The sequence below is a fragment of the Carassius gibelio genome, chromosome A22, assembly GCF_023724105.1.
Source record: "Carassius gibelio isolate Cgi1373 ecotype wild population from Czech Republic chromosome A22, carGib1.2-hapl.c, whole genome shotgun sequence".
NCBI lineage: Eukaryota > Metazoa > Chordata > Actinopteri > Cypriniformes > Cyprinidae > Carassius > Carassius gibelio.
This window is the reverse complement of record NC_068392.1, coordinates 11,444,066-11,471,896: the sequence shown is the minus strand read 5'-3', so window position 1 is coordinate 11,471,896 and position 27,831 is coordinate 11,444,066. Positions and strand designations below refer to the sequence as shown.

At 36.6% G+C, this 27,831-nt stretch overlaps 2 protein-coding genes across 4 annotated transcripts in view; one reads left to right on the top strand and one right to left on the bottom strand.

Moving 5' to 3' along the window:
- Positions 1–269: 269 nt before the first annotated feature.
- On the bottom strand, positions 270–11,665 carry LOC127942460 (guanine nucleotide-binding protein subunit alpha-15-like). The gene is made up of 10 exons (XM_052538159.1): positions 11,639–11,665; positions 9,525–9,679; positions 9,232–9,360; positions 5,706–5,863; positions 5,051–5,235; positions 3,686–3,840; positions 3,393–3,521; positions 2,580–2,709; positions 2,339–2,492; positions 270–2,225 (listed from the first exon to the last, which is right to left on the bottom strand). The coding sequence occupies exons 1-10, from the start codon at positions 11,663–11,665 to the stop codon at positions 2,023–2,025; spliced, it is 1,425 nt and encodes a 474-aa protein (XP_052394119.1). The 3' UTR covers positions 270–2,022.
- Positions 11,666–12,805: 1,140 nt separating this feature from the next.
- The window catches only part of LOC127943103 (guanine nucleotide-binding protein G(q) subunit alpha), a 30,120-nt gene continuing 15,094 nt past the window's right edge, over positions 12,806–27,831 (top strand). For 2 of the 3 annotated variants that reach the window (XM_052539295.1, XM_052539294.1), the window contains exon 1: positions 12,807–13,772. In XM_052539295.1, coding sequence (XP_052395255.1) covers positions 13,637–13,772 — 136 coding nt within the window. In that variant the 5' untranslated portion in view covers positions 12,807–13,636. Of the gene's footprint in view, positions 13,773–27,831 lie in introns of all 3 variants that reach the window. The other variant, XM_052539293.1, reaches the window with a different exon arrangement.

Genomic DNA, 27,831 nt, shown 5'->3' with positions numbered 1-27,831 from the left:
TGGGGATTTCTGCAGGTTATTCTGTTACGCCAGTGGGTGGCAACAAGTGACTGCATGCATGCATTTCGTTCAAAACATTTATTAGAGAATGGAATTCATTCACTCCACTGATTTGTTTAAAAAATATTGATGCTACATCAAAAAAAAAAAAACAACTCCCATAAACTCTTCATTCTTTATTTCCTACATTACTCCACTAATTAAATGCTCTGATTGAATACTCACACTTGAAGTCTTTACCACTTTAGTGTGCATGGACGTTACAAGAAGTGCTGTCCCAGGTTAGAAAAATGCCAAACTCAGTGCCATAAACACACACAGAATAAGTTAAATTAAGTAGATATTGCATATAAATTTGGTAGTAAAACATAGTGCTGCACATTTTTATTGACACATTATTTATCACTTAATTAGAAACACAATTAAATAATGTTGGATGTTACATAGTGACTACTGAAAGTACCTTTGAAAGTTTACTTTAAAGTGCAAAGTATTGAAAATACAAAATGTACAAGTAAAACATTTTTACAACACCATTGTAAGAGTGTCCCATTGGGTAATCAAAAGTTGTATCCGCACTTGTTTTAATGCACACTTGAACACTTGGGGGCCAAATTCTGGAAATACATGATGTAAGCAGACCAGTGGTCAAGTGCTATGACCACAGGTGTGGGTATTAGGAAAAGGAAAAACCCATAGTGTCAGACACAGCTACAAATGGCAGTCCCCTAAATAGTGTTTACAGGCTAAGGGTATAAGATGCATTCTTCCCTTCATTTGCCAAAAACAGTATGTAACAAGATAAGTATGTCCAAATTGACAATATACAAGAAACAGCAGGCAAAAAGTATCTGAATGGCTTACTACTACCTCTGTCAAAGATTCTGAAGATTCTGACACTTAACAATCTCATGAAGCCACAGAAAAAGATTTGTGCATAAACGAACGTTGGTAGGTCACATGACCAAGACAACATGGCAGATGTTTTACATCAAAATTACATTCATACTACACACATTCATACATATTTTTTTAGTGGTTGAGGAGCAAATACTTATTCAGTCGTTCACCCAGTTGCATCAGTAAAGCACCCATTAATTTAGGAATGAAACTCCACTGACAGAAACTTCTGTAGTAAGAGCCAGCTTTCTGCAGTTTAAGGGACTATCATTCATGTATTCACCTCAAAAAAATTAGATTATTAATTCCTTTTATGCTGGAATTATTCAGTCCTTACTTTTGCATCTGGTACAGAATGCCACAGCTTGCTTTTTGACAGGGACAGAAAAGATGGAGCATACTGCATCTATTTTAGCATTGCTTCACTGGTTACCTGTAAAGTAAGGAATTGAGTTTAAGGTTTTAATATTTGTATTTAGAGCACTGCGTGGTCTCGCTCCTGCCCACATCTCAGATCTTCTTCAACCTTATTCTTCTCAGATCCTCTTCTTAGTTGCTATTGACTCTTCCAAACTCTTAATTAATACCTGTCTTTTGGATTATCCTTTGCCTGTGTTTTGTCCTGTTGTTATTGTTTTGGACATGGCCTTCTGCCTGTTTTTGGATTGTGCTTTTGGATTACCAAAATGTATTAGTGGAAACTTAATTTAGTAGTTATTTTTAGACATCAAAGTCACATGAAAATGTGAATTTCATTGCATTTATTTACAAATTGATGCTAAAGCTTTTCAAACCACTTTTCTGAGCCATGTTTTTAATGATAAAAACTGGCATCACACTGATTTTTAAAGTCAGTTTTCCTCATTAATATCACATGGCTTTTAAACCATTTGAAATCTCCCTTAATAAAACAGTCCGAGTTTAACATGTAAATATATATTAGTTAAGCAAAATAAAAATCAACCTATAATTACATTTTGTCCAAGTGTGTCCAGTTACAGTACAAATATTGCTAACACGAGCATGCAGATGTGCCTCCGCAAAATAGTAGTATTTCTGAACGTACATGGATTGGCATTGGCAGTTTGATGCCGAGTGCCTTGAAGGTGCACCTTTGGCTCATTACAACATTCCAGAGTTCTTTAAGGCATCGAGGAGGACGTCCTCTTTCACGTCACTGAAGACTTTCCGGATGTTTTTAGTGTCTGTGGCACAGGTGAAGTGAGAGAAGATTTTTTTGGAGTTCTTAGTTTCGAAGGAAACCGCTTTCTGTTTGTATAAATTTCTGATGAAAAGCATGGCATCTTGAATGTCCCTACGTTTGCCTGTAGGTGGCGTCCACCACATAGGAAAGAAAAGAAAGAGGGAATCAGATACGATAAACAAGAGATGCATGTATAATCTTGTCTTTTATCTCATGTAATGTGCACCAAACTACCGTTGAATTCAGGAAAGTATGTTTTTAGATCTGAGAACTGAATCTTCTCAGCCAGGATGTCCGTTTTGTTCAGGAAGACGATGACGGATGAACGAGCAAAAAATGTTGAGTTGATGGTGGTGTAGAACAGCGACAAACTCTCTTCCATGCGGTTCTGGGGGAAAAAGAGAGTTAGATTATACAGATATATTAATATTAAAATAGAAGGACAGGGCATATGAGGAGAGAGGCAGACACTTACATCCTTGTTATTCTCCTCAAGGAGTTGGTCGTATTCACTGAGGGAGGCTAAAAATATGATTGCCGTCACATTCTCAAAACAATGGATCCACTTTCTTCTTTGTCCCCTCTGACCCCCGACATCTACAATCCTGAAAAAGACAGACCAGAAATCAAGTTCAGTCATCCACTTTTCTATTTCATCTTGCCGAGGTAGATTCGTAACAGCCCCAGATTTGTCCCTGAAATCAGTTCCTTCTTTCCTTTTGTCACATTTCTAATGACAAACAATGACTCACATTGATTTCCTTGAAAATTCAGTCTTGTTTGCCGAGTTAACTCATTTGCCTGAGGTTATTTGTCAGTTATGTAAACACAATAAATCACTTGAAGTGTGTGCGAATAGCGCAGAGGCTTTCTTAGTGTTTTAGGACATGATATTATCAATAGTTGAAGGGATAATTCACCCCCAAAATCGAAACGCTGCCATTTAATCATCCTCATGTTGTTCCAAACATTTAAGATTTCAGTTTTTATGAGAAAGAAGATCAGATATTTTGAAGAATGTCCATACTGTTCCTTTGAAATAAAAGTCAGTGGGGTCTAAAACAACAGGTTATTTGGCGACAACATAAAGGGTTTATCGATATAATTGATTTTAAATCCTAAGCTAAGTATTAAAATGGAAGCATATTTTAGCTTACATTGGGCCTTCAAAATATATTTTATTGTGTTCCATGGAAGATAAAAAATGAGGACAGTTTTTGGGTGAACTGTCCCTTTAAATGCCAGCATAACTTCTATAGTTAAGGGGTTCGGTCGTTCATTGCTGTACCTGAGAGTCATCTTCTCTAAAGTAAAGCAGTGGTCTGTGATGCCGGTGGTGGGGAACCGGACTTGAAGAACATCTTGAGGTGTTGGGATGTAGCCTTCAGCTGCGATGCGCTCCAAGTTATCAATAAAACTATAAAGAACACAGAATTCAAACACTTTTAATGAAAATCAATGTTCCATAGAATTGCTTATGAAAGTCTTATTTGCATAATATCTGGTGCATGCACTGGCATCAGGAAAGAGGAAATAAACAAAAATGCAGTTAGTGCCAGGAACTCTCTGAAGAACACTTACTATTTGGTGGAGTCTAGCAGCTGATACTCTCTGCGCCGTCTGTAACAAATCTTAAAGCCTTTGTCTGCCCAGAGATGACGAATAGCCTCTACATAACTTCTCTTCAGCTGTGTTATCTGATGTATGTCCAGATCCTGGAACCACTGGGCATAAATCTATGGATATCACATAATCAGATTGACAATACATCACAGTATATGATACAGTCTTTCTTAAATTGGTGCCAGCATATAGATAACAACTGTTTTTTTTTAAAAGGGGGGTGAAATGCTCGTTTTCACTCAATATCCTGTTAATCTTGAGTACCTATAGAGTAGTACTGCATCCTTCATAACTCCAAGTTTTATTATATTCATAAGAGAAAGATAGTCTGTACCCATTTTTCCCGGAAAAACACGACCGGCTGGAGGCGTGACGTGTGGGCGGAGCTAAAGAATCACGAGCGCCAGTAGGCTTTTGCGTTGAGAGCATGTGGAAGCTGTGACATTACCGTGAGGAAAAAAACATCCAAAACAAACCATGGCTAACAGTCAGATTCGGCGTATATTTATGATCCAGAATCAGATCCCGATGCTGAAACTGAACGAGAGCAGCAGCAACGACGTCTCTATGTGGTATGTACTGAAACTGTATATATTTGCTTAGCGGTTTTGGAAAATGACTAAGTTCCACTTTATGTCGTCTTTTTTTTTTTTTAAGGTGTACATGTGGAAAGTGCAGTTTGATGACAACATCGCATGTTGTTTACTTGATGTGCTTAGGCACTGATAGCTAAGTTAACAACACAGAGATATTTGAAGCAGTTTTACTCACCGCCTGTGGTTCCAACACACGATCGTGACCCTTTATCGTTGGGACTGCATTATCCTTAAGAAATAAACGATGTGCAAATCCGTCGTCAAACTGGGCCTTGTTTGTAAAACAAGCATCTTCGAAATGCAGGGGAACAAACACAAACACTTGCACAACTCCGTTGATGCTCTGTAAAAATAAACTCCATCCACTGGTCCCTTAATGCTGTTTCTCTTTTGGTAATCTGTGCAGGGTTGTCTTGCCCTGGCAACCAAAAACACACTCCTTTTGTGACATTTCGATCTCTCGCTCTGATCAGTGAAGTCTGTTGTGCTCTCAGTGCTCTGCTATACTGGAGTGCGCGCTCTTCCGGCAGAAGTGCCTTAGGACCCATATATTTTTGAAACTTTTTCCATGTTTAGCATGGGAATCCAACTCTTTAACAGTGTAAAAAACTGAGTATGCATGAAATAGCATTTCACCCCCCCTTTAATAAAAAAGTATGCAATTGTTGAAATATAATGACCCTCATTAATCAACGGGCTCTAAAAGCACACTCTGTCTCTTGATCACCTCGCTCTGTGGGTTGGAGAAGGGGATCTTTAGGGTCTTCATGGCGTCTGTCATTGTACTCATAGCTTGGAATACATTCTGAAAAACCAGCTTCGTGTAGCTACACCTCTCCTCTTCTGAGTATCCGCTTCCATGAATGATTTTCATCTGCTTCATAAACGTTGTCTTTCCACTTTCTCCCGTGCCTAAATAAAAGCCAAATGATCATGTTTCAACATAAAAACCTGCACACAGTACTCCACTTAACTTTACACTGGATTAACTTTCAGTTCAATGAAAGTTTAATTGCATTTGTAAGCATTTCACATAATGATTTGATTGAACATTATATAATGTTTAATAAGTGTATTAGCAAACATTAACAAGCACATTATCTCACGTTTCTAACTCTTTGATTATACATTAAGTAATGTTCCATTAAGCACTATATTTATTAATGTAAGTTATTATACGGTTATTATACAAGTCTAATCAGCTCTTACATGAACACATATCAGGAAGTTACTCTCAAGAGATGATGTAACAAACCTCTTATGACATTCACGTCTATGATTAAATTCGCTTTCAGTTTTAGAGGAAACATATCAGTTGGAATGAATCAGCATGTTGCTAATTTGAATTAAATTCTGATTTAAGACAGACCGAATCATCTCACCTAATAAAAGCACCTTGATATCTCTCTGTTTTTTCTGCTCTGAAAGGATGCGTTTGATTTCACGATTTATGTAAATGGCGTTCCTCTGCTCTTCAGACAAGCAACAGAACCATGGACAGCAGGAGTAAACCCCCATTTCTCCAACAGAATTAGAGGAACTATAAAAACAAAAACAATATTCAGCATGACTTTTTATTCTTTCAAAATGACCATGTACAGTAGTATGTTCATCATTAATTAAATGCAGATTTGGCTGTGTGGGTTTCTTGAACCACCGGATGCTGGAAAAGGAAAACCCAGAGAGTTGATTACAGAGCACGCTTATTAAGATAGGTTTTCAGTCTCTGAAATGCTGGGCTACATGCAAAGCTTCAAAGCCTTTTGCAAGACTTTTTCTGGAACCTTTTGATTGGTGCAGAAGAAATAATATGAACTAGCTGGCCATTAAAAAAAAAATTCTGAAAATTGAGTTGATATGGACAAATAATCAGTGAAGAACTCACAGCTCAACAATAGACCCTGAGAAAACATGCTCAAGTGTGTAAACTTGCAACAGAACACATTAATATTGTTGTTTTAAATTTGATTAATCATAATTACGAATTAGTATTAGTCTTTTTTGACAGTTCTGCAGCTGTTACCTGAATGTGATGATTTTTTATTATTATTATAATTCATTTGCTTAAATTAGGACAACATTATTATCTCATTTATTTTGTCCAAATTGTTATCTAAATAATTTAGAATTTTTTTTAAAGCTTTTTAAAATGCCAAATTGTATATGACATATATGATCATTTATTATATAATGAAAATTAATGATAAATATCTAATGTTAATTCTAATCTATTAATTCATCCATCTAATCATGTCTAAACAATATTAATAATTATGTCTACCAAGCTCGGATAATGTATGGAATATTAACAGACTATCCAAATTTTAATAAAACAATATATAGGCCTACACCTTTAGAAGCACAGATGTGTCTGTCGCTTTAAAGTATGGTTCACCCAAAGGTGAAACTCCTGTCATAATTTACTCTAAACCAGCATTAAGTTCTTTCTTCTGTTGAACACAAACAAAGATACTTTGAATAGGCCTAATGTGAGTAACTTAACAGCTGCTGGTCCTCAATAACTTCCAAAGAAGAGAACAAATACTGTCAGAGTTATTGGGGAACAGAAACTTTTTAGATACTCACATTCCTAAAAGTATCTTCTTTTATGTTCAACAGAAGAAATAAATTATTACAGGTTTGGAATAACTTGTGGGTGTTTAACAATGACAACATTTTCATTTTGAGGGAACTGTCCGTTTAAGTCAGACAGTCCACCGTGAGCAACTGAAACGCTTCACGTCAAACTGCGCTTTCATTATTAGTTACTGGACAGACACATTGATGCATTTCCCATTCAGCCCTTTATCTGGAGAGTGTCTTGTGTTCAAAAAGGGCACAGCCTTGTATTACGTAGGACTTCTAATTCAATTGATGTATGAAAGCCTAATGTTAGGCTACACTCAAAATAGATATCCATGTTAACCGTACATATTCTGTTGGGTGATACTGGCTCCTAGCATCACCACTAACAGTGTGAACAATAGCTCACAATTATAGACACATCAATCACTGACTGAAACGGAAATGGAGAAGATCTTCTATGGACAACAAATAAACTTTTACAAAGCAATGAACACATGACATGACAGCAAACAGGACAAGAGAAACACTCACCTGTATTAGTAAAACCTACGGCGTGAAATGGGAAGCAACATCCATCTTGCTCAAAGTGGACAGTGGATATGCCACCTTGAAGGAGATTTCCCTTATAGATGTTTGTCTATTGTTCCTTGACTACAGACAAACCGCTTGCATTTCCTGAAAGTCTGCCTTTAATGTGTAATATGCTGGGTATGTTACAAAGCATTAGATAACCAAAGGAAGTCAGAGGAATGACATTTCTTGACATTATTCTGCCAAGCCTAGTAGCTATTTAAAGGGACCGACATATTTTATACAAGCAGAACCAGTACAGTGTCACACAACATATTCTGGGTTCTTTTGACCATAACAATGGTTTACTGTTGGTTTTAATGCTTTTACTGAATAGATGTAGCAGAATTGTCAATTATAGACCAGTATGATGGCACAATAGTACGTGATAATGTTCATTTCCAGGATGAGGAGGTTGCTGTTTGTGAAGCATATCTGTTGTGAAGGTCATTGCTGTGGAATTGCTGTTTGCTATGGATTTAGCAGACGCTTTTATCCAAAGCGACTTACCTAACATGTGTTTCGTGGGAATCAAACCCACAACCTTTTGCACTGCTAACACAATGCTCTACCAGGATCACGAGTTAAAGGAATAGTTCACCCAAAATTGAAAATTCTGTCATCATTTACTGAGCCTCAAGTTGTCCCAAACTTGTATGAGTTTCTTTTTTCAGTTAAACACAAGATAATATATTTCAAATAATACTGGTAACCATTGTTTACATTGTTTTTACTGTGCTTCTTACTGTATGATGATTTTTATTTTGAGATTGCGGAAATTCTGTTGCGATCAGGAGATCATTGCGTCGTGTGCTCAGTAGACATTACTGTACCTTTGATGCAATGCGAGTAGTTCTAAAAACATCGCTATAATCGACACTTTATGGTTCATCTTTGCGGCTGTTATAGTAAACACAGTAAAAGTTTGCAAGACACAGTTCCACATGTAATGCTCATTTTAATAATGAAAGATGTTAGCCAATCATAGCAGTGGGGTTTCACACTGGAAGTCTCACAGCAGTAGAAAATGACAATTCATATCAACATTATGTTTTTGATGAAACAACCATACTAAGATTAGAAGCGCACCCCAGGAATCGCTATAAAATAATTTTAAAATGCCCCCTTTAAATAAATAGCTTTTGCAGTGTCTATGTGATTTTTACTGTATTAAGTAATTTCAACATCAAGTAATCACATCAAAAAGCAATTCAAAAGCTCCCTTTCTAAAATATTGACATGTTTAGTATTTAAAATATAGATTATTTGTTAGGCAAAATAAAGAGTACATTTACACAATTACATTTAGTCCAAGTGTGCTTAGTTATAAATAATGCTTAAACATTCATTTGGCTGGAGAGAACACAAATGTGAATCCATAAAATAGTAGTGTTTCTGAATGCACGGGGATATGCATTGAGAGCAATGTTATAGTCTGATGTGGAGTGTCATGATGAAGGTGCGATTGGGGTTTAATATTATTATTATTAACAGTGAGAAACTCTCTTCCATACAGTTTCTTGAGCCAAAAAGAAGAAAAGTGCACAGATTTATCAATATTACACAGAAATGACAGGAGATGTATTTCTGTAAATCTACTTTGAAACTAGAAATGGAGGAGAGGAAACAACAAACTTCTGGAGACGCAGGCATCAGATGCACGCATCGATCGGCTTGTGTCAATGGATGAAAAATAGTGCAAAGACATTTTTATTACACATAAAGTTTGGGTTCGGTCGTTCATTGCTGTACCTGAGAGTCATCTTCTCTAAAGTAAAGCAGTGGTCTGTGATGCCGGTGGTGGGGAACCGGACTTGAAGAACATCTTGAGGTGTTGGGATGTAGCCTTCAGCTGCGATGCGCTCCAAGTTATCAATAAAACTATAAAGAACATAGAATTCAAACACTTTTAATTAAAATCAATGTTCCATAGAATTGCTTATGAAAGTCTTATTTGCATAATATCTGGTGCATGCACTGGCATCAGGAAAGAGGAAATAAACAGAAATGCAGTTAGTGCCAGGAACTCTCTGAAGAACACTTACTATTTGGTGGAGTCTAGCAGCTGATACTCTCTGCGCCGTCTGTAACAAATCTTAAAGCCTTTGTCTGCCCAGAGATGACAAATAGCCTCTACATAACTTCTCTTCAGCTGAGTTATCTGATGTATGTCCAGATCCTGGAACCACTGGGCATAAATCTATGGATATCACATAATCAGATTGACAATACATCACAGTATATGATACAGTCTTTCTTAAATTAGTGCACACATAGAGATAAAACATTTTTATTTTTACTGTACTGTATGTATAAAATAATTTAATAATTAACATTTTTATATATTTTATATTTATCCATTACAAAAAATATGTATTATTATTATTAGTATTTGGCAATTCCACCACCCTTATATGATTGCTGTTATAAAATGCCACTATTACATGAGTGCCTAACTTAACTCAAGCTGATTTCTGAGCCATCTCCATCTGATTGAGGTATGTTATACCAATAAAATCCACTAGAGGTCACAAAGTCATTTAACAGCACTTGTAACATGGATGTCAGAAACAAAGAAATCACTCCTGCCATTGTGAACTGTTCTTTTTTTTTTACGTAATTACACTGCAAGAGCCCTAACTTGAACATGAACATGACACAGCTATTGTTATTTCTTCATGAATATACTGATTTCATTTCTTAAGGATGTTTTTTTGTCACTTTTTTATATTTTTTTGAAGTAAATATAAAGCATTCATAGAATTAATGTGTGGAAATCATAATTATCACTAGTGACAACATTATGCAAAACTATACAACAGCCACGCCTTTCTTTTGTTTTCTCTGACAACTTTTGTCAAGCTTTAAAATGGTCCAGATACTGCAAACCTTCTTGGGTGTCAAGTGCACTACTGTGGCCGAATAAATGAGAAAGCATGCTCTCATGTTCAGGAAGCACTCATGCTGTTGTTTCTGATATTGGCTCACACTACACAGCATCGCTGGTTTACAAAGAAATCATATAATTTCCTGTGTTAAAATTAAAACCTGAAATATTTTATGGCATACTTCAAATAAATACAGAAGATTCAGTATATGAAAACATTTTATTTTGAAAACGTATTTAAATAAATTAGTATTAGAGTTAATATTGTTCGATTTAAAAAAAGTGTAAATGAATTCAAGTACTTTTGCCATGAAGTGACATATTTGGTAGAGCAATGAACTGCATGACATCCGGTACATTATCAATATTTCCTGAAGGTGGCGCCAAACCAAAGATGAAAGGAAAAGAAAGGGTGAATCAGGTATGATTAAAAAAAGATCTACAAAATCTGTAAATGAAAAGGAATTGAATCTTTCAGCATGATAAAGACTTCAAACACAAATCTAAGGCAACAAAGGAATGGTGTGAGAACTGACCTAAACTAAACAGAAAAAACAACTTGTGGAATGACTTAAATTGTATCCTTTCATTCCCCTTCACGTCTCCGTGATGTATGTGTGCTATCAGGGCTGTGGCGCAGATGAAGTGAGAGTAAATGCTTTTAAAGTTCGCTGTTTCACACCTAAACACTGCTCTCCGTGCAATCCTGGGTGAACAGCATAGCATCTTTATCGTCTCGAGGCTTGCCTGAAGGTGGCGCCAAACCACCGAGGAGAGGAAAAGCAAATCAGCTATGCATGACAAACAGGAGCTGACACATGCAGGTGCTTCTCAAATGAAAGGATGCATCCTAATGAGGTTGAGTCCTTCCTAGAGCAGTCCTTCCGGGGCTTCAAAACTTCAGGGCTGTATCCGAAAACTTCGGCAGATGACTTGTTGCCTCACTGCTGTTTAGAAAATGTCTTTAAGAAGTTTATGATTTAATAAAATGTATGTGAAACTTACATCTTAAGATGCAGATGCTTTCCAGATGAAGCAGTCTTTAACAGACATCTTCCAGACTTATATGTGCTAACTGGGAGAGCTTTGATGATGACTAAGCATATATGTAATTACAACAATACTACGTTCTCACTAGAAATGACATCCAAAGTTGGAAAAGTTGGTTAAAAATGTACATGTAGGGTAAGATGGACTTCCATCTGAGGTAATCAAACTGTTGAGTTGTTTGTTGAAAGGATTTGTTAGAAGTCTGGTAAGGCGGAAACTTACATCCTTGTTATTCTCCTCCAGAACCATAAACCTAGTGAGTGATGTCACATCCTCAAAGCATTAGATCCACTTCCTTCTCTGTCTCATCTACTTTTCTATTTGATCTTCTGTGGTGAATTCATTTAAGGCCTGAATTTGTCCTTAAAATGTTTCCATCTTCCTTTTTGACCTATTTCGTAATTTTATAAAGGCATATGTTACAGCATATAACCTACATTGTTATCTTGATTGCTCATTGCCACCATGTTCACAGGTGGCAATGAGCAATCAAGATAACAATGTAGGTTATGCTGTAATTTTAAGGAACAGTTTCCCCAAATGCTGTCACGATTCAATCACGATTAACTCCAGAACAAAGAAAATGCCACTGCATTTCACATATTGCAGAGCGGTACAACAAGGAATGGCTGTCACTTTTTTCCCCACCAATTAAGTAAAGCTGTTTACATAGTTTTAGAAATCTGTTTTGATTTACTAAATTTCTTTTTAGTTAGAAAGGGGCTAGTTGTCACAGGGGAAGTTGTTTTAGGCTGTATATATTGGGACTGGTTGTCTCGTTTCATGACGTTTTCTGTTGACCTAAACAATGGTTTATAGCCGTTTAAATAATTTAGTAGGCTATGCATTATTGTATGCATTATAAAGTCCATTATAAGCATCACTGTCAAAAACTGTAATCGGTGAACTGTTGTCATGTAATAGACTACTGAATGTTACCAACAACAGTAAAGATCAAGTGCTGGAATAGTAACTATTAACTACAGGATCAGTAACATTTAAATAGCTCCAGGTAAAATGCTGTACCCGGATGTTTTTTTGTGTGACCCTTTTCTTCCAAGTAGTTTCCACACAGTATCGATGTTGTCTGTGAATGGTTTTAATAATAAACCTTTGAATATAAATATGTATGTTTTATATATTTAATGAAACTATTAAAGGTGTTTAATTAAAATATAAAGAGAGGATAGGCTTCTCCAGATATGTTTGACTAGGAATGGGCGTTGTCCTTTCAGTCGAATAGCAGGGTTTGCGGCGAGACACGCCCCGCGAGCGCCACAGTCGTTCCTCCACCGACCTTGCCTCATTTTAGGCCCCTCCCCTTTGAGCGCTGTCTCTTCCGATAGGCTCTGCTCCCCGTCACTCACGCTCTATTTTCCAGCTGTCGCAACTCCAGGTTTGTGTGCGCCTCACACCGGACTAGACGGTGCGATCATCTGGAAATATTTTCACTCCGTCGATGTTTTTTTTTGTTCTTTTCTTTTTTTTGTTGGGGGGGTGGGGGGATCCCACACCTGTGTCATGTTGTTCCGCCAAAAAATTTCGGCTTTAAATATCACTGAACCCCAATCGGATGCAAAGAAATGAGTGGTGAAATCAGCGCGTGGATTGTAAATAAAGATTCCGGCTAGCTAGCAGCTTAGCCCACCCAATTAAGCTAGTTAGTGCGTTTAGCTAATTAACTTTTCGGGTTTTAGATCCTCAAAATCAAATGTTTGCACTGCAGTGAGTGTTATATATACACGCAGCATTTCTAAAAGCGCATATGGCTGTCTCCTGCCACCTGTCGCCGCCGTGTGTTAGCTAGAGATCCGGGCAGCTGATGGACAGTGTTGCGGTGAATCTGGGCACTGGGGCGGTTAGCTTAGCGAGACAGCAAAGGACAACACGGATGTCGTGGCAGGCAAGTTTGTCCCTTCGGGACTCTAGTTGGTAGTGATTACAGATCCTAAATACAGGGTTTGAGCTGGTCTGATAGTAGGGGAGACCTTTAGATTCACATCTGGCCTCCAATCTCATCCAGTGTTTGGCCTTGTTTAATAGATCCGTTTGTGTGAACAGGCTGGGGTCTATTTTGCTTCATCGATTTACGTCTACTATAAGGCATTTTTAAACCACATTCCCCCAGATCCACCCTGTTCCTCTTTCGACACTGTTGCAAAGGGAAGCGGGTCGTAGAAGTGTGTCAGATCAGGGTTGGGATCTCCAAACGCCGTGGTGATGACTCTGGAGTCCATGATGGCCTGTTGCATGACTGAAGAGGCGAAGGAGTCCAAAAGAATCAACGCCGAGATCGACAAGCAGCTCCGGAGAGACAAACGAGATTCGAGACGAGAGCTCAAACTCCTCTTACTGGGTAAGTGCTCTGCTGACAGTCAGTTATGGCCGAGAGATGCGTGAGGTTTGACATGAACTCATATTGCTTCGTGGATTTAATCCACAGTGATGCTGCTTAAGTCGAAATAGAAGCGTTGCTTTCACAACTTGTCATTCGTGTGCATGATTTCAGTTCATGTAATTAATGCACGTGTTGATCTGCGTTGTGTTTTAGGGTTGTTGGTTCCTAAAACTAATGATGATAGAATAGTCATCTTCATGTAGACCAAAGTCCTTTTATAAATTGTCTCTGTGTAGACCCAGGTCTAATGGGATCGTTCCCCGTGGTCGTGGAAATATAGGGTAATTTCGTGGAATATTACTAAATGAAGTTTGTGTGAGCTTGTTTTTTAAATATTTAAAAAAATCTACTTATTAAATGATATAATGAATGTGTTTTTCAGTGTTTGCTGAAAATATTTGAAATAAAATATATTTAAAACGTAGTTATTTGTTTAAATATTTCTTTTTTTCCAATATTTCAAATTTTTTGTTTTGGTTAAATGGGGAAGATATTTTAAGTGTCTAAGATATTTATTGACAACCATAGTCTGTATACTTTAATTTTTTTTAAACTAAAATATATTGTGAGAGATTGCAATCAAATGACTGGAAAGAAATTCATTTGGCAATTTGTATGGGAACCATAAGGATCGAACATGAATTAATATTTTTTGACAAGGGTATGAGACCATACAAAACCAGTTAAACTGTTACTGGAAATCCTCATATTAATTTATTAGCAATGTACGTGTTTTAAAGAGTCTTTGAGTTGCACTAGTGTCAGTTTACATTCATCTCGGGATCTGACCATTAGGCCGCTCTTTGCTTTCATTTTGGTGTTAGAGCCATTAGCTCAATTTGTGGATGTAAGCGAAGATAGATTGTCAGCAATTTAAGCCTAAGAGATTATATCTGAATATTTCAGTTGCGTAGAGTGTTTCATAACACACGTCCTTCCAGATTGGAGAGATGCAGTGACTATGAAAATAATTAAATCAGAGCCTTAATTTGAAACTCGGGTTGCAAAATCTATTTAGTGCCGTGTTTGCATCACAGTTTTTTGACTGGTGAAGTCAAAGAAGGTTCCAGATTGTATCTTTAATGGTTGTGTCTCTTTAACTGCTCCTTGGCAAGCACAATGAGACTATGAAGCGCCGACATTGAGAATGAAACCTGTTCTGTCCAGGTTGCAGTTTTTCAGGCCAATCCTGTTCCCAAAAATGGCCCAAAAACTGCCTTAATCTGGCTGCTACGTGCCGAGTTGCTGTTAAAAGATTATGTATTTGGTCAGAGAGGGATCCTCAGATTGCGTAGATGAACAGACACGGTCACGGGGCCGTGTTGTGTAGTGTGGGCTGACCCATAAAAGCATTTCACGGAATGCATGTCCTTAGAAAGCTCATGCAACACAACCAGCCTTTGTGCCCAGACTCACAGAGGAAAGACTGCAATAAGATACGCCCCTGTTGAGGAAGAGGGCCTTGCGTGACCAATGAGCGCTGTTAACCTTCTGCTTCTAGCTCTGTAAACTCTCGATTGCTCTGTCTGAAAACTGAGAGGAAGCAGTCACCACTCAGGGCTTGCAGAGCTACTTTCTAAAAGGGCAGCAGATTTGAATTGTTAATTTGCTTCTGCAGGTCTTTGAAAGATCTTCAGAAAGCCCCATTTCCAGATTTTAAGGCCTTAAAAAGATCTTAAATAAGAGCAGAAGATTTTAAATTCATAGTCACAACATTCAATTTTGTATTTGGTGTTAAAAATTAATATCTTCCTCTGTATTTTTGTCATTTTTCCAATACAAATGTTTTGAAACCTCCTTAAATCAAGAGACTTGAGATGCAAACTGAACTTATGAAGTCTTGTTTTCTGAGAAATTGAACAACTAAAGGTGAGTTTATGGTTCAAGGGGTCATCCGATGCTACATGAACTTTTACAAGTTGCTTGAACTGAAATGTGTGTTGGCAGTGTGTGATTAAAATCCTTACCCCTTTCTCAAATCGAGCCGATCTCAAATTCCTATCTGTGTGATGTCACACAGACAGGCCCCTCCCACGATAGTTTGATTGACAGTAGTGTAACTTTAGACCCGCCCTGAGTGAGCTGTAGTCAGTCGGTCATTGTTTCGCCGAAGGAGCAGACAAGAATGACTCCTGAGCGATTGAGGTGTTCTGTTGTTGGATGTAATAATGAACATCTCAATCGTCATTTGCTCCCTTTGTTTTTTGAAGGGAATGCCCCCCCCCCCCCCCCCCCGATTTACCAAAATGCATTTGTTCACGCGAATCATTCGTGATTGAATCATTTTTTTAATGAATCTTTGCAAATCGCCTTTACTAATAATTTCTAATTAGCAAGATTCATGATGAATGCAGCTGAAGTATCCATCTCTCTGAGAGCGGCTCGTAAGTCCCCATTAAAATAACAAATATCTGTCAATGAGGCGTATGAAAACCAGGGCTGTCGCGGTTAAGAAATTTCCTCTGCAGTTATTATGGGTGGCTCAATAGTGGGTGGCGATATGCGGTATTACCAGCGTTTTATTTATTTATTTAGTTTTTTACATAATTTATCCTGATTTTGCTGCATACAAAGCTCTATCATTGAGTTATGTAGCATATATTGTTGCTTTTTTAACTGACAGAGAGACACGTTTTAAAACATTTTTGTTTGTTAAATTCCAAACAGCTACAAGAACATGCGTTTTACAATACATTATTTAAGAAATCAAAGAGTCCTAACATGTATTACACGCGACTTTGGAGAGCAGCGGAAATCTAGACTGATTATCGTGTCACCACTCGCCCACCAGGACAGTGGATTCGCGTTGGAGTTGGAGATGCACTCCTCAAGCAGATAGCGTTTGAGCTCGTTATCTGCTCACGCTCTCTTGGGTATGGGCACTGACGCGGAGGTTATCCGTGACTTCAGCAGGTATGCCTGTTACTTTCATGGCTGTATTTTATAGATTTCGCAAAGGCTTCAGCTACTCCTAATTGTCGACCGGTACCGGTCTCAGCTGTTCCTTTTTATGTTACTCCGCGACCTGATGCTTGAGGGGGCAGCTGCGCTGGATGACAGGGGACACTTTAAAACATTTACCATGAAAAACTCTTAACATGGCTTAATGTACTAAGACCGTGATATTAACAGACCAAACTCACTAAAAATCACACTAAAAGTATACTAGTATCTATAAAAAAATCAGATGAGCCCTGAATATGAATGCTACAATAACACGTTAAGCCTTTTCCTCCCATAGAAAAACGTTATAAGAAAATGCTTAATGTGGCTTAACGTACTAAGACAGTGATTTTTAAAAACCAAACTCACTAAACTTTATACTAAAGTATAAAATGTACAAAAAAAAAAAACCAGATGATCCTGAATATGAATGCAAGTTGTTTAATAACACGTTAAGCTTTATGATGGTTTTCTATGGGAGGAAAAGGCTTAACATGTTATTAAACGCGTTGAATTCATATTCAGGGATCATCAGATTTTTTTGTAGATAGTATACTTTATTAATATGATGTTAAGTGAGTTTGGTCTGTTAATATCACTGTATTAGTACATTAAACCACGTTAAGCGTTTTCCACGTTAAGCGTTTTAGAATGTCCCGATGACCTCAAATTAGATGTATTGCCACGTAACGGGAACCTTTTTGCAGCAAATTTTGCATATCGGCTCATCTATATTTCCTGGCTTGCCCCTTTTCATTGGGTTGAAAGCCAAAATGTTCCCAAACTGGCAACGAGACATTGAGCGCCTCCCATCGTTTCAGCCGGCCTATTCAAAACAAACTAAGCACTGTAAAGCTACAACGGCTCGCGAGAAAATTACAGTCGTAACCATATTGTATCATTAATTTATTTAACATTGAATGCACAGTGACAAATTGAAAAAATAAGAAGGTCACAGCCTCATTTAAAAAAACACTGCGGTTGTCGCGGTTTCTGAGGTTGCTATCTTTCCTCTGCGGTTTGCTTGTCAATAGCGCGGTGTTACAATATTGCGTTTATCGCGACAGCCTTAATGAAAAATTGTTTTACCTTTTGATTTAAGTTCATGAGATATTTGTTGCTGTTTCAGTAAATAGTAAATAAACTCACTTCATTTTGATCGGTCTCACAGAAACTTTTTACTAGTTACTCAGGTAACTATCTTGATTTAAAGAGCCAATAAGATGAAAATTCTAAGCTTCCTATCACTGTTTATAAGTCCTGTACATTAGGTTTAAATCCATCCAAGGTTAAAAAACATTGTCATTTTGTCAATATATGATTTTAAAATTACCTCAATTCTCAGAGATCCCTAAACGGTTCACGCGAAGCTGTTCAAAAGATTCAGTTTCCTTAAACCCCACCTTTCGGTAGTATACTGTGTTCTGATTGGTCAACTAACATAGTCAGGTTTGATTGGTTGTTCCGCACACACCTCCACGGTAAACTATGCGTTAGCATCATAGGTTAGCATCTGTTTGTGGTGAATTATGTCTTATTCCTCTCATCGCAAAGCAAACAGTAAAATAAAAAACTTGAACAGTCTCACTGCTTTTTATTCTGTGTGGTCGTATTCAAGCCGCGCGCTTCAGTTTGAATCTGAATAGCGTGTTCATCGTGGGGGTGTGGTCACATTAGATATAGTGAAGGGAGATGTGAAAAACAGACATCACGTTGTTTTCATATGGATTACTTTATCACAGAATATCTGTTTTCGGCAGCACTTGTTTATATCTATAGAAAGCGCTTGTCAAGCTTTCTATAGATATCTCTCTCATGTCTCTTCGTTGAGTATTCACAGAGTTACACTTCATTTTAATGACGTGTTTGTACATGACGATCAGCGCAGACAGCACACATACTAAGACGCTCGGGAGAAAACCGACACATAACTTCATAATCATACTTCACGTTGTGATTCGGAGATGCTCATTGTTCTAATCTTTTATGGCCAAACGCTTTGAAAATCCCGCTGTACTCACCGAGATTAGAAAAGCAGTCATCAGTGAAATGTTGTGAACACAATAAAAGGGATTTGTTGTACTGCTCTGGTATTGTGGTGAAAATGAATTTTAGCCATTGGTTCTTCTGATCTTCATTCTTTGGCAGTGAAAATAAAACAAACGGTCTCCTCGACATGATGCTCTCACACCAACCAGAGCATCTGTGTGGGGGGTGGTGCAGCTCAGACTACCGTTTCTCCCAAGACGGTAGGCGGAGATTATTATGCAAAGTGCTCCTAGTGACGTACATAGAGATGGGCAAAAGATTTGGAATCTATAACGACTCGTTTCAGCGATTCAGAGTCGACTCCTTACTTTAGAAGCCAATAACTTTATAAATCGTGTACTTTTTGGTTTAATTACTTTGCACATTGTTTACACTGATGGACAGCTACATCATACAATGTAATACAGGTCATTTTTGATTTCCCATCTGTGTGGCTCTTTAAGTATATTTTGACATTTGTACTGGAAAGCAGGCCAAAAGTTGGAAGTTGCTCTTTCAGACTTTGAAAAGTTTCTAAACCAACTTTTTGTTTGCTCCCTAGACATTTAACTTTAAACAGTTTATTGATGTATTGTACTCCCTTCAGTTTATTCGTTAAATCTTTATTTAAGGTCTTAAAGTCTTAAATTTTCCATCACAAAAACATGCAATACCCTGATTATTCTTGTAATACCTAAAGCCTTTTTGTGGTTTGTCTCTTTTTTTTTTTTTTTTTGGGCGTTCTACATAAGTTGTCAAACACTTTGACCTTCCTCCCCCAAGGTTATTCCAAGAAAAGCGATGGTTTTGGATGTCTGGTTAAACTGGATTCTTTAAGCGTGGTTAAATAAGCATGATGTGTCTTTGTCCTCTCTCTGAATATTTGATTAACTTGTTAGCGTGACTAACTTTCCTGACTTGATGTAGCTTCCTTCTAAAGTAATGCTCAACATTTTATTTGTCATTCGATGTTTGTTCAAACTCTAGAAGCTGTTTATCTTATGTATTCCAGCTATTAGAACCTTTTTTTTCTGATTACATTACGAGTGACACTATTTTTTACTTTCATTAGATTATTGGTTTGATAAAATGTTCCCTCAAAGTTCTCAACTTGTAAAGCATAAAAATATTTAATCAAACTCCTGTAAACTGGTAGTATAATAAGTAACTAATTAGTATTAATAGTATAGCATTAATGATAACAAGTTGAGTTTCACTATATATATATATATATATATATATATATATATATATATATATATATATATATATATATATATATAATATGTGTGTGTGTATATGTTTTACATAAATTGCAAAAATAATAAATTTAAGATTCAAAGAGGCATGAGCTGATATTAAAATTAACCAATAATTATTTTCAGGTTTTGGCTGATAATACAATTCTTTGTTTTAAAAGAACAACATTATGATATTCAGCAAGAAATATGCATACAAACTTTGAGATTAGCTAAAGATCAATTTTAATTGGGCTGAAATGTGTTTGTATAATTAAATATCCTTAATTGCAATGCAAAATTGACTAGATCTAGATCTAGATGTAAACATTACAAGAAGTGAGAGCAGACTCAACTAAACGATTTTGAAATTCATCGTCAGCTATTTTCATTCACCAATTTGCATGATTTTGATAAGTTAGTTGTTGCAGCACAGCGAGTATAAGCTGTGTTTTTATCCTCTGGTTGAGGAACTGAAGATACAGGGTCATTGAGGTAGAGAGAAGACTGTGTGTGTGTGTGTGTGTGCGCGTTTGGCGTTCTCTGCTGGGGGGACTTGAGCCGAGGGCAGCTACTCTTTATTTTCAGCCCACACTTCTGCTGCACACATGAATGCACGCTGTTGCGGTGTCACATGATCTGGATGCAGAGATCCAGAGAGAGAGAAAGCAAGGAAAAGGATCTTGTCTGTCACTCACTTGTATACCTTATTCACATAAACGTGCTGCTAAGCAAGTTGTTGCTGGCGCGGGCACATCTGAATGAGAACCCGGACTTCCAGGTTTCTTATTACGCCACACGGTCAGCTCTAGCCAATATTTACCCAGCCGAGTCGAAAACGCGCCGGAGTATCGAGTCTATAACACCTGAGTGTTGCAGAGGAGCTGGATGACTCATAAAGATTGTACAGAATGTTTGTTTTTTTGGACACGCCTAGAACAAAGCTGACACTGTTCTCATGCAACCAACATATGGCCTGTTTTCGTTTCACTTTATCGCTAGGAAAAACCTTTCGTGTCATTCAGGTTCTCTTTACACACTGCTTAAAAGCCGAATTTGAAGTATCACTCGGCCCACTCATGGTGAACTGCACTAGAAAGTGTGGACAAAATGCTGTAGTCAATTTCAAACTCTGTTCCTCACTCAAGCGAAGCAATCTGTACTCTGTGGTTGTGTTTATGAAATGCTGGGTTAGCATTTGCAACCACTTAACGATAAGGCTGCAGGATTTTCATTTGAGTTTAAAACCATGCAAATATCCCGTTAATACATACCTCATGATTTCCATGTTCAAGCCATTGAGCTGGAGTTGCAGAGACTGTAGACAGTGTTTGTGTTTGTTCAACAGTGTTCCGGAATCAGGATGAGTTTTGTGAAGTATAAGGAACTGCCAAAGTAGACTTTTTTTCTTTTAAAATTAGTGCAATTTTTTTTATCTATATTTTTTGTATAATATAATATTATAACACAGTATTATAGTTAATGTATTTTGTATTTATAGTATTCTGTTCTATTTTTTTTATATATTCAATATCTTTTATAATTTTTTTTAACCTATATACACCGACACACAGAGCTGGGTAGATTACTAATGAATTGTAATCAGTTACAGATTACATTAAAATAATTGTAGTCAGTAATATAATCTCTTAGATTACACATTTTTGGTAACGTAATCTGATTACTTTTGGATTACATTTAGATTACATTTGTGCTAACCCTTATTTGATATCACATATATTCAGTTAGCTTAATCTTGTACTTTTTTTGAAAATATATTTAAAAATATATACATTTAATTTCCCAAAGAGAGCCACAATAGCTTTTTGTGTCTTTGCACATTCTTGTCTTTAATAAAACAAAAAACAAAACAAAAAGTGAATAGGAGACATCAAACAATAGCTACATTGCAAACATGAATTTTGAAAAAGATTCACACAGCAATGACATTTCTATCGATCTCAAACCATTTTATGTGCATAGTAACAATGAGGAAAAGACAAACCATAACAACATTACAAAAATGAATATTAAAGAGGTTGGAACTCACAACACTAACATTGCTAATACAGGGCTCGACATTAAGCTTTTACATGAGCTTGTCATGTAAAAAGTAAATAATTCACTTGTTCGAGTAAAAAAGTTTGTTTTTTTTGGCACAAATGTAATCTATTCTGAAGCAGTATTATCAGTGCTCTATCAGGTATTATTTTAATCAACGTATTTTTTTTTATATTTGCCTTAAATTGATTGCTGTTATCCTGAAAAATTAAATGATACTTTTAAATATGATATTAAACCACCAGTAGGTGGTGGCAAGTCAATGTCTTAATGAGTGAATCATTGATTCAACCAATTCGTTCAAACGACTGATTCATTCAACAAATGAAGCAAGTAACCAGCTTACTGAAAGTCGGGAAAACATCACTCCTGGTCGTGTGATGTTGCACACATTATACAGAATATTTAGATTTTTTTTACTACTGCTGTGTTTGTTCATGTTTGTTTCTTTGTGTGTGCGGTTGCGCTTTATTTCTCTGTGAGTCAGACCGGCTGCACGAGCCTCAACTGACGTGACCTTGATACTGTCAATACATTATCCGTTATTAGTCACAGTTTACACTGAAAGTAATAAAATCAGAATAATTCTCGATAAATTGTGCTGCCCTAGTTATTGTTTGTTATAAAAATTTTGATCAGGTTACTGTCCGTTCGGTCAAGTAACAACACAGTACTCTTTAAAACAACACAATACTATTTCTGTTTTATTATATATATATATATATATATATATATATATATATATATATATATATATATATATATATATATATATATATATATATTAGGGGTGTAACGATACGCGTATTCGTATTGAACCGTTCGGTACGACGCTTTCGGTTCGGTACGCGGTACGCATTATGTATACCGAAAGGTTCGTTGGAGTAATTAATTATATTTGAAAAAAAAAAAAAAGAGAGAGAGAGAGAGAAATATAATGATATGCGTTCAACAAGGTAGCCCAATAACCCAAACAACGTAACAGGCAACGCCCCTGACACTCCCGAAGAAGAAAAAAACACCATCTTATATGTTTATGTTAAGCTACTCAGCAGGTGCTCGCTCACTCAGTACACGCTGAAGGCTCGTTGCAAAATAGCCAATGCGTTTAACAGACTAGAAATGAGAAGATCCTCCAATAACCAACAGGTCTGGTGTTTGGGTGCACTTTGGATCAGAGTTTCCGCTAGAAAAAAATGGTGCCGGTCAAAGTGACCGGCAGAGGTTTCCTTTTCCGGACATTTTGATGATATGCCGGTCAAGTATCGCCTCTTAATTAGTCAAGGTGAGGAAAACTGGAGGCAGGCTATGTAACGTAAAAAATGACATAATCAGGCCGCCGAATGCAACATGTTTATTAGCCTAACTTTCAAATAGACGGAAAAAAAAAAACATTTTCTACTATGGTTCATTTCTTCATTCGGATCTATTTGCGATCCATTCCATTCTAAACAAACAAAGCATATGTTTCGTCCTTGTTTCATTATAGATTAAGATAATAATTCATAAATGCACGCATAATTATCAGTGAACTTGATAAAAGTTGCAGATATGTTTTACATGCATGCCCAAACAAATGTCTTTCAACTTATGTGTGCAAAATTCAGAATGAAATGAATGTGCAGCAATTTGTACAAATAGAGATTCTAGGTCTACTATACATGTTGTAGCCATTAAATAAGCTTATTTAGTTTAATATTTGTTAAAATATTATAATGTTATTTTTTAATTTATGTTGATTATGAAAAGTGAACCGCACGAGTAAGATAAGATGCGCAATATCGAGAGACATGGAGCGGGTCAGACATGATTTTGACCACTTAATTAAGTTTTGTTTAGTAGAAATACTTTTTTTGAAGTGAATTTCGTTTTGTATAAATTGTATCTTAATTTTAATAAAAAATTTTATCAACCAATTGCCTGGATTTAATACATAAGAAGCAAATATAGCAGACGACAGGCCTAATCATGCAGGCGCCCTCGCGGCCACTTGCATTGCTAGTGAACTGGAGTGCATCTCATCCTAATTTAACGAAACTCAGCGTAGGCCTCACAGACATGAAATATATCTTGAAATGTCTTTTTAACAATTTAAAACGAATTTTTTTTTTTTACCTATGCTAATTACACATTAAATTCAGGTAGGCTGAGTCGCTGTCCTCAGTGCCCAGAAAAGCGCTGAAACTGAGATGAAAGGGGAACCCGTTTTTATTTATTATTTTTTTTTTTTGGCTTATTTTAACTGGCCCATCCAGTTTTCTGGGGGCCCACCTACAATCAAAATCCTGGCGCAGCTAGTGCTTCGCAGCGGTCTGATATCAAGAAATAACAGACCGCATTCCACATTGGAATTCAACCAAGCCATGTAATAATGTTTAATGTTTAATGTTTAACTTTCAAACGAGCCTGTTCCTTCATAACATAGCCAAAGTTCGGTGTATTTTTGCTTTATACACTTTAGGCTTATTCTCAAATTCAGATTGTGTTAGGGGGGGCGGGATTATTAGGCAATTTTATTCTGACAGTTTGACCGGAGAGATTTAATTTTGTCGGACATTTCATTTTTTTTCCGGCCAATGTCCGGCAATTACCGGACAACGGAAACCCTGCTTTGGATTCCCTTTAAGCTATAATGGTGATGGCAAGAGAGTGGTGGATAGAAAAACAACGGTATGTCGCATCTGCAACATGACAGGGTACACCAGCGGGAATAAAAAAAAAAAAAAAAAAAAACACCAGCGGGAATATCTGGGATATGCGTCAGTACTATCTGGGAAAAGACGAAAAAAAGGAGAAACATGCACGCAGCAAACTATCCCTGCAGCATTTAGAAACTATAGCTTACAGGGAATCCAACCCAAACACCAGACCTGTTGGTTATTTTAGGATCTTATATTTCTGGTCTGTTAAAGGCATTCGACATTTTGCAACGAGCCTTCAGCGCGTGCTGAGTGAGCGAGCGCCTTAGGGGCCGTTCACATATCGTGCCTAAAAACGCATGGAAAACGCTAAGCGCGTCTTTCTCCTCCTTTCCAAAGCGCTTGGGCAGAAGCGCTCATGAGGCGTCTGTCTTTGCTAAGCAACAATGACGTGCTCTATCCATGAGACGCGGAAATTTCAGCGAAGGATAAATGGATTTGCAGCTCTAAAAATCGCTTGCAGTAGCTCTGCTACTAAATTTATTTCAAAATTGCAATCCATATACAACTATGATCAGCTGATCCTTCATCTTGGCTGAGCTCTCAACGTTGTTACGGGAAAGGATGAAGCTGATTGGTTGGTTCTTGTCACATGACCCGCGGTGCGCTTGCGGCATTCTGAAAAGTTGAGATGTTTTTACATTTTGCTGTATCTAAAACGTATCGAACCGAACCGAACCGTGACATCAGTGTATCGTATCGAACCGAACCGTGAATTTTGTGAACCGTTACACCCCTAATATATATATATATATATATATATATATAAATTTTTTTTTTTTTTTTACTTTATTTTTTGTAATAACAATTTATAAAATGTATAATGTATTTTTTTGGCTTATTTATTCTTTTATCTTTATTGCTGTTTTATTATCACAGATATTTTATTTTATCTCTTATTTTATAAATTCTTTAATATTTAAACAAATTATTTTAATTAGTCTTTGTATTTGTTTTATTTTAGTACTTTGTTTTATTGTTTGTTTTATTTTAATTTACTATAAGTGTGTTTATATGCTTTGGTTGGACTGTGGTGACTTTCAGTGCTAATTATGCTTTTAAAAACGTTGCAGAGCAAGATTCAAATGTTACATCTGTTGATAGGGAAGCTTTGTCTTACCCTCGCTTCCAGTTCTCCAGTGTGTGTGTTTGGCAAGCACCCACACACACTTGTATCCCAACATGGGTGTATTAGCTGATGTGAGCTGATTTTCCGTGGGTATCCGCCATTTTACACAAGCAAGGGAAACCGGTTATGTACAGCTGGAACTTTTGATTGAACTGACACATTATGAAGTGTAATCAAATGGCTGTTCAAGTTGTAGAATATAATTTTTTTTTTGCAATTGTCTAATTTTAAACCAAATTTGCTACTGTATTTTAACATTTTAAATGGTTGCTTCTGTATAGATAGAAGTGTGATTGCTGATTAGGTAGGGGAGTACGATATCACGTTTTTTGATTTGAGGATGAAAAAAATATCTTGGTATCACATAGCGAAATTCGTCTGCACACGAATGTGATCGCTATATTCACACCTGTCCAAAAGATCCGCAAGGGGGAAAATGAATTTGAATTTGATTCAGTTGAACCAAAAAAGACTGGTGTGAATACACAATAATACAGTTGCTTTAATATGAATCAATGTATAATTTATACAGCGACGTGTATTTAGTGTTTTATTTTTATTTGTTCAGTTTATTGAGTGCTACTGCTAAATATCCCTTCTGTACCTGAAAAATTAAGCACCGTTTGTTTAATTTGTATATATTCTATTTGTAATGTGTATCTTTGTTCTTATTTATTAACTTATTTTTTCTGAAAAATGTATTGTGATATTATATTTTTGCCATATTGTAATAATCGTAGGGGTGAGAAATATCTTGGCGTGATAACAACGATAAAATCTAGTTTTTTTTCGTTGGAAGGCAGTCGTGAAACTGAGCAGTTTATCGCTAAATGAGCAGATGCCTCTACAATCTTGGACTGGTTTGGTCAGGGCTGTACAGTCAGCGAGACGAAAAAATTGGTCAGTGCAATGAATAAATATACTACAGTAGCATGTTTGTGATAGTTTTGCATGTGTATGAGCCTGTTGTCCAACAAAGAGATTCACTAACATACTAACTTTTACACCAAACTTCTTTTTGTGATCAGGCGTAGTTTGATATCACCGATTGAGGCAGAAATTTAAAAAAATATATATTTTATAGTATTCTAAACTCATGGTGATGAGTTTCTTCTGTTGAACACGAGAAGATATTTTGAAAAATGTTAGTATCCGAACAGTAGATGGGCACCATTTGACTTTTATTAAAAAAGTTAAAATACTATGGAACTCAATGGTGCCCATCAACTGTTCGGATACTAAAATGTTTCTTAATATCTTCAACTTAAGAAAGAAACTCATAAAGGTTTGGAACAAGTGGAAGGTGAGTAAATGATGACAGAATTTTCGTTCTGGAAGTGAACTACTCTTTTAAGGTCGATTAGCACTGTGTTATAAATATACTTCATTCTTATAAAAATACCCAAGATGACTTAAACACAGATAAACTATATATTAGCACAATCGTGCGTTTGAAACAGGATCTTTTTTTTTTCAGTGGATGCATATGAATATATGTAATATAATAGATTGATATTGATAAATTGAAAAAAGTTGATAAATTGATTGTTATCGCAATAAATACCAGAAAATATCATGATGTAGTGAAGTCCAAGTGCCGATTACAATGGCTGTATGTTTGATTTAGTAGCAATGTACTTATATTTCGGCAACCAAATCTAGAAATAGAAATAGGAAAAAAACAACAACAACAGTGACTTAAGTAGTGCTTCACAGATTGCGCATCCATTTCGTTCCATGTTTTCAGTTGGAGCATCATGCTTATGTTATCTTACTGTGCAGCAACATGGCTGAAATGTAGAAATGATCTTTTACAAATTTGCCCATTTCCTGCTTGCCATTTTGTTTGGTTTCCGTTGGAGGATTGATTCATGTGATGGTGAAAGAAGAGCAGGCCTCGCTAATGTATGGCTGCTCTT

Excerpts from the sequence above, each read along its gene's own strand:
- LOC127942460 (XM_052538159.1), bottom strand. The coding sequence starts at position 11,665 with ATGGTTCTGGAGGAGAATAACAAGGAT. Across the intron at positions 9,361-9,524 it reads CTGCTAGACTCCACCAAATA|TTTTATTGATAACTTGGAGC; the intron begins GTAAGTGTTCTT and ends TGTTCTTTATAG. Across the intron at positions 5,236-5,705 it reads TATCAAGGTGCTTTTATTAG|GCACGGGAGAAAGTGGAAAG; the intron begins GTGAGATGATTC and ends GCTTTTATTTAG.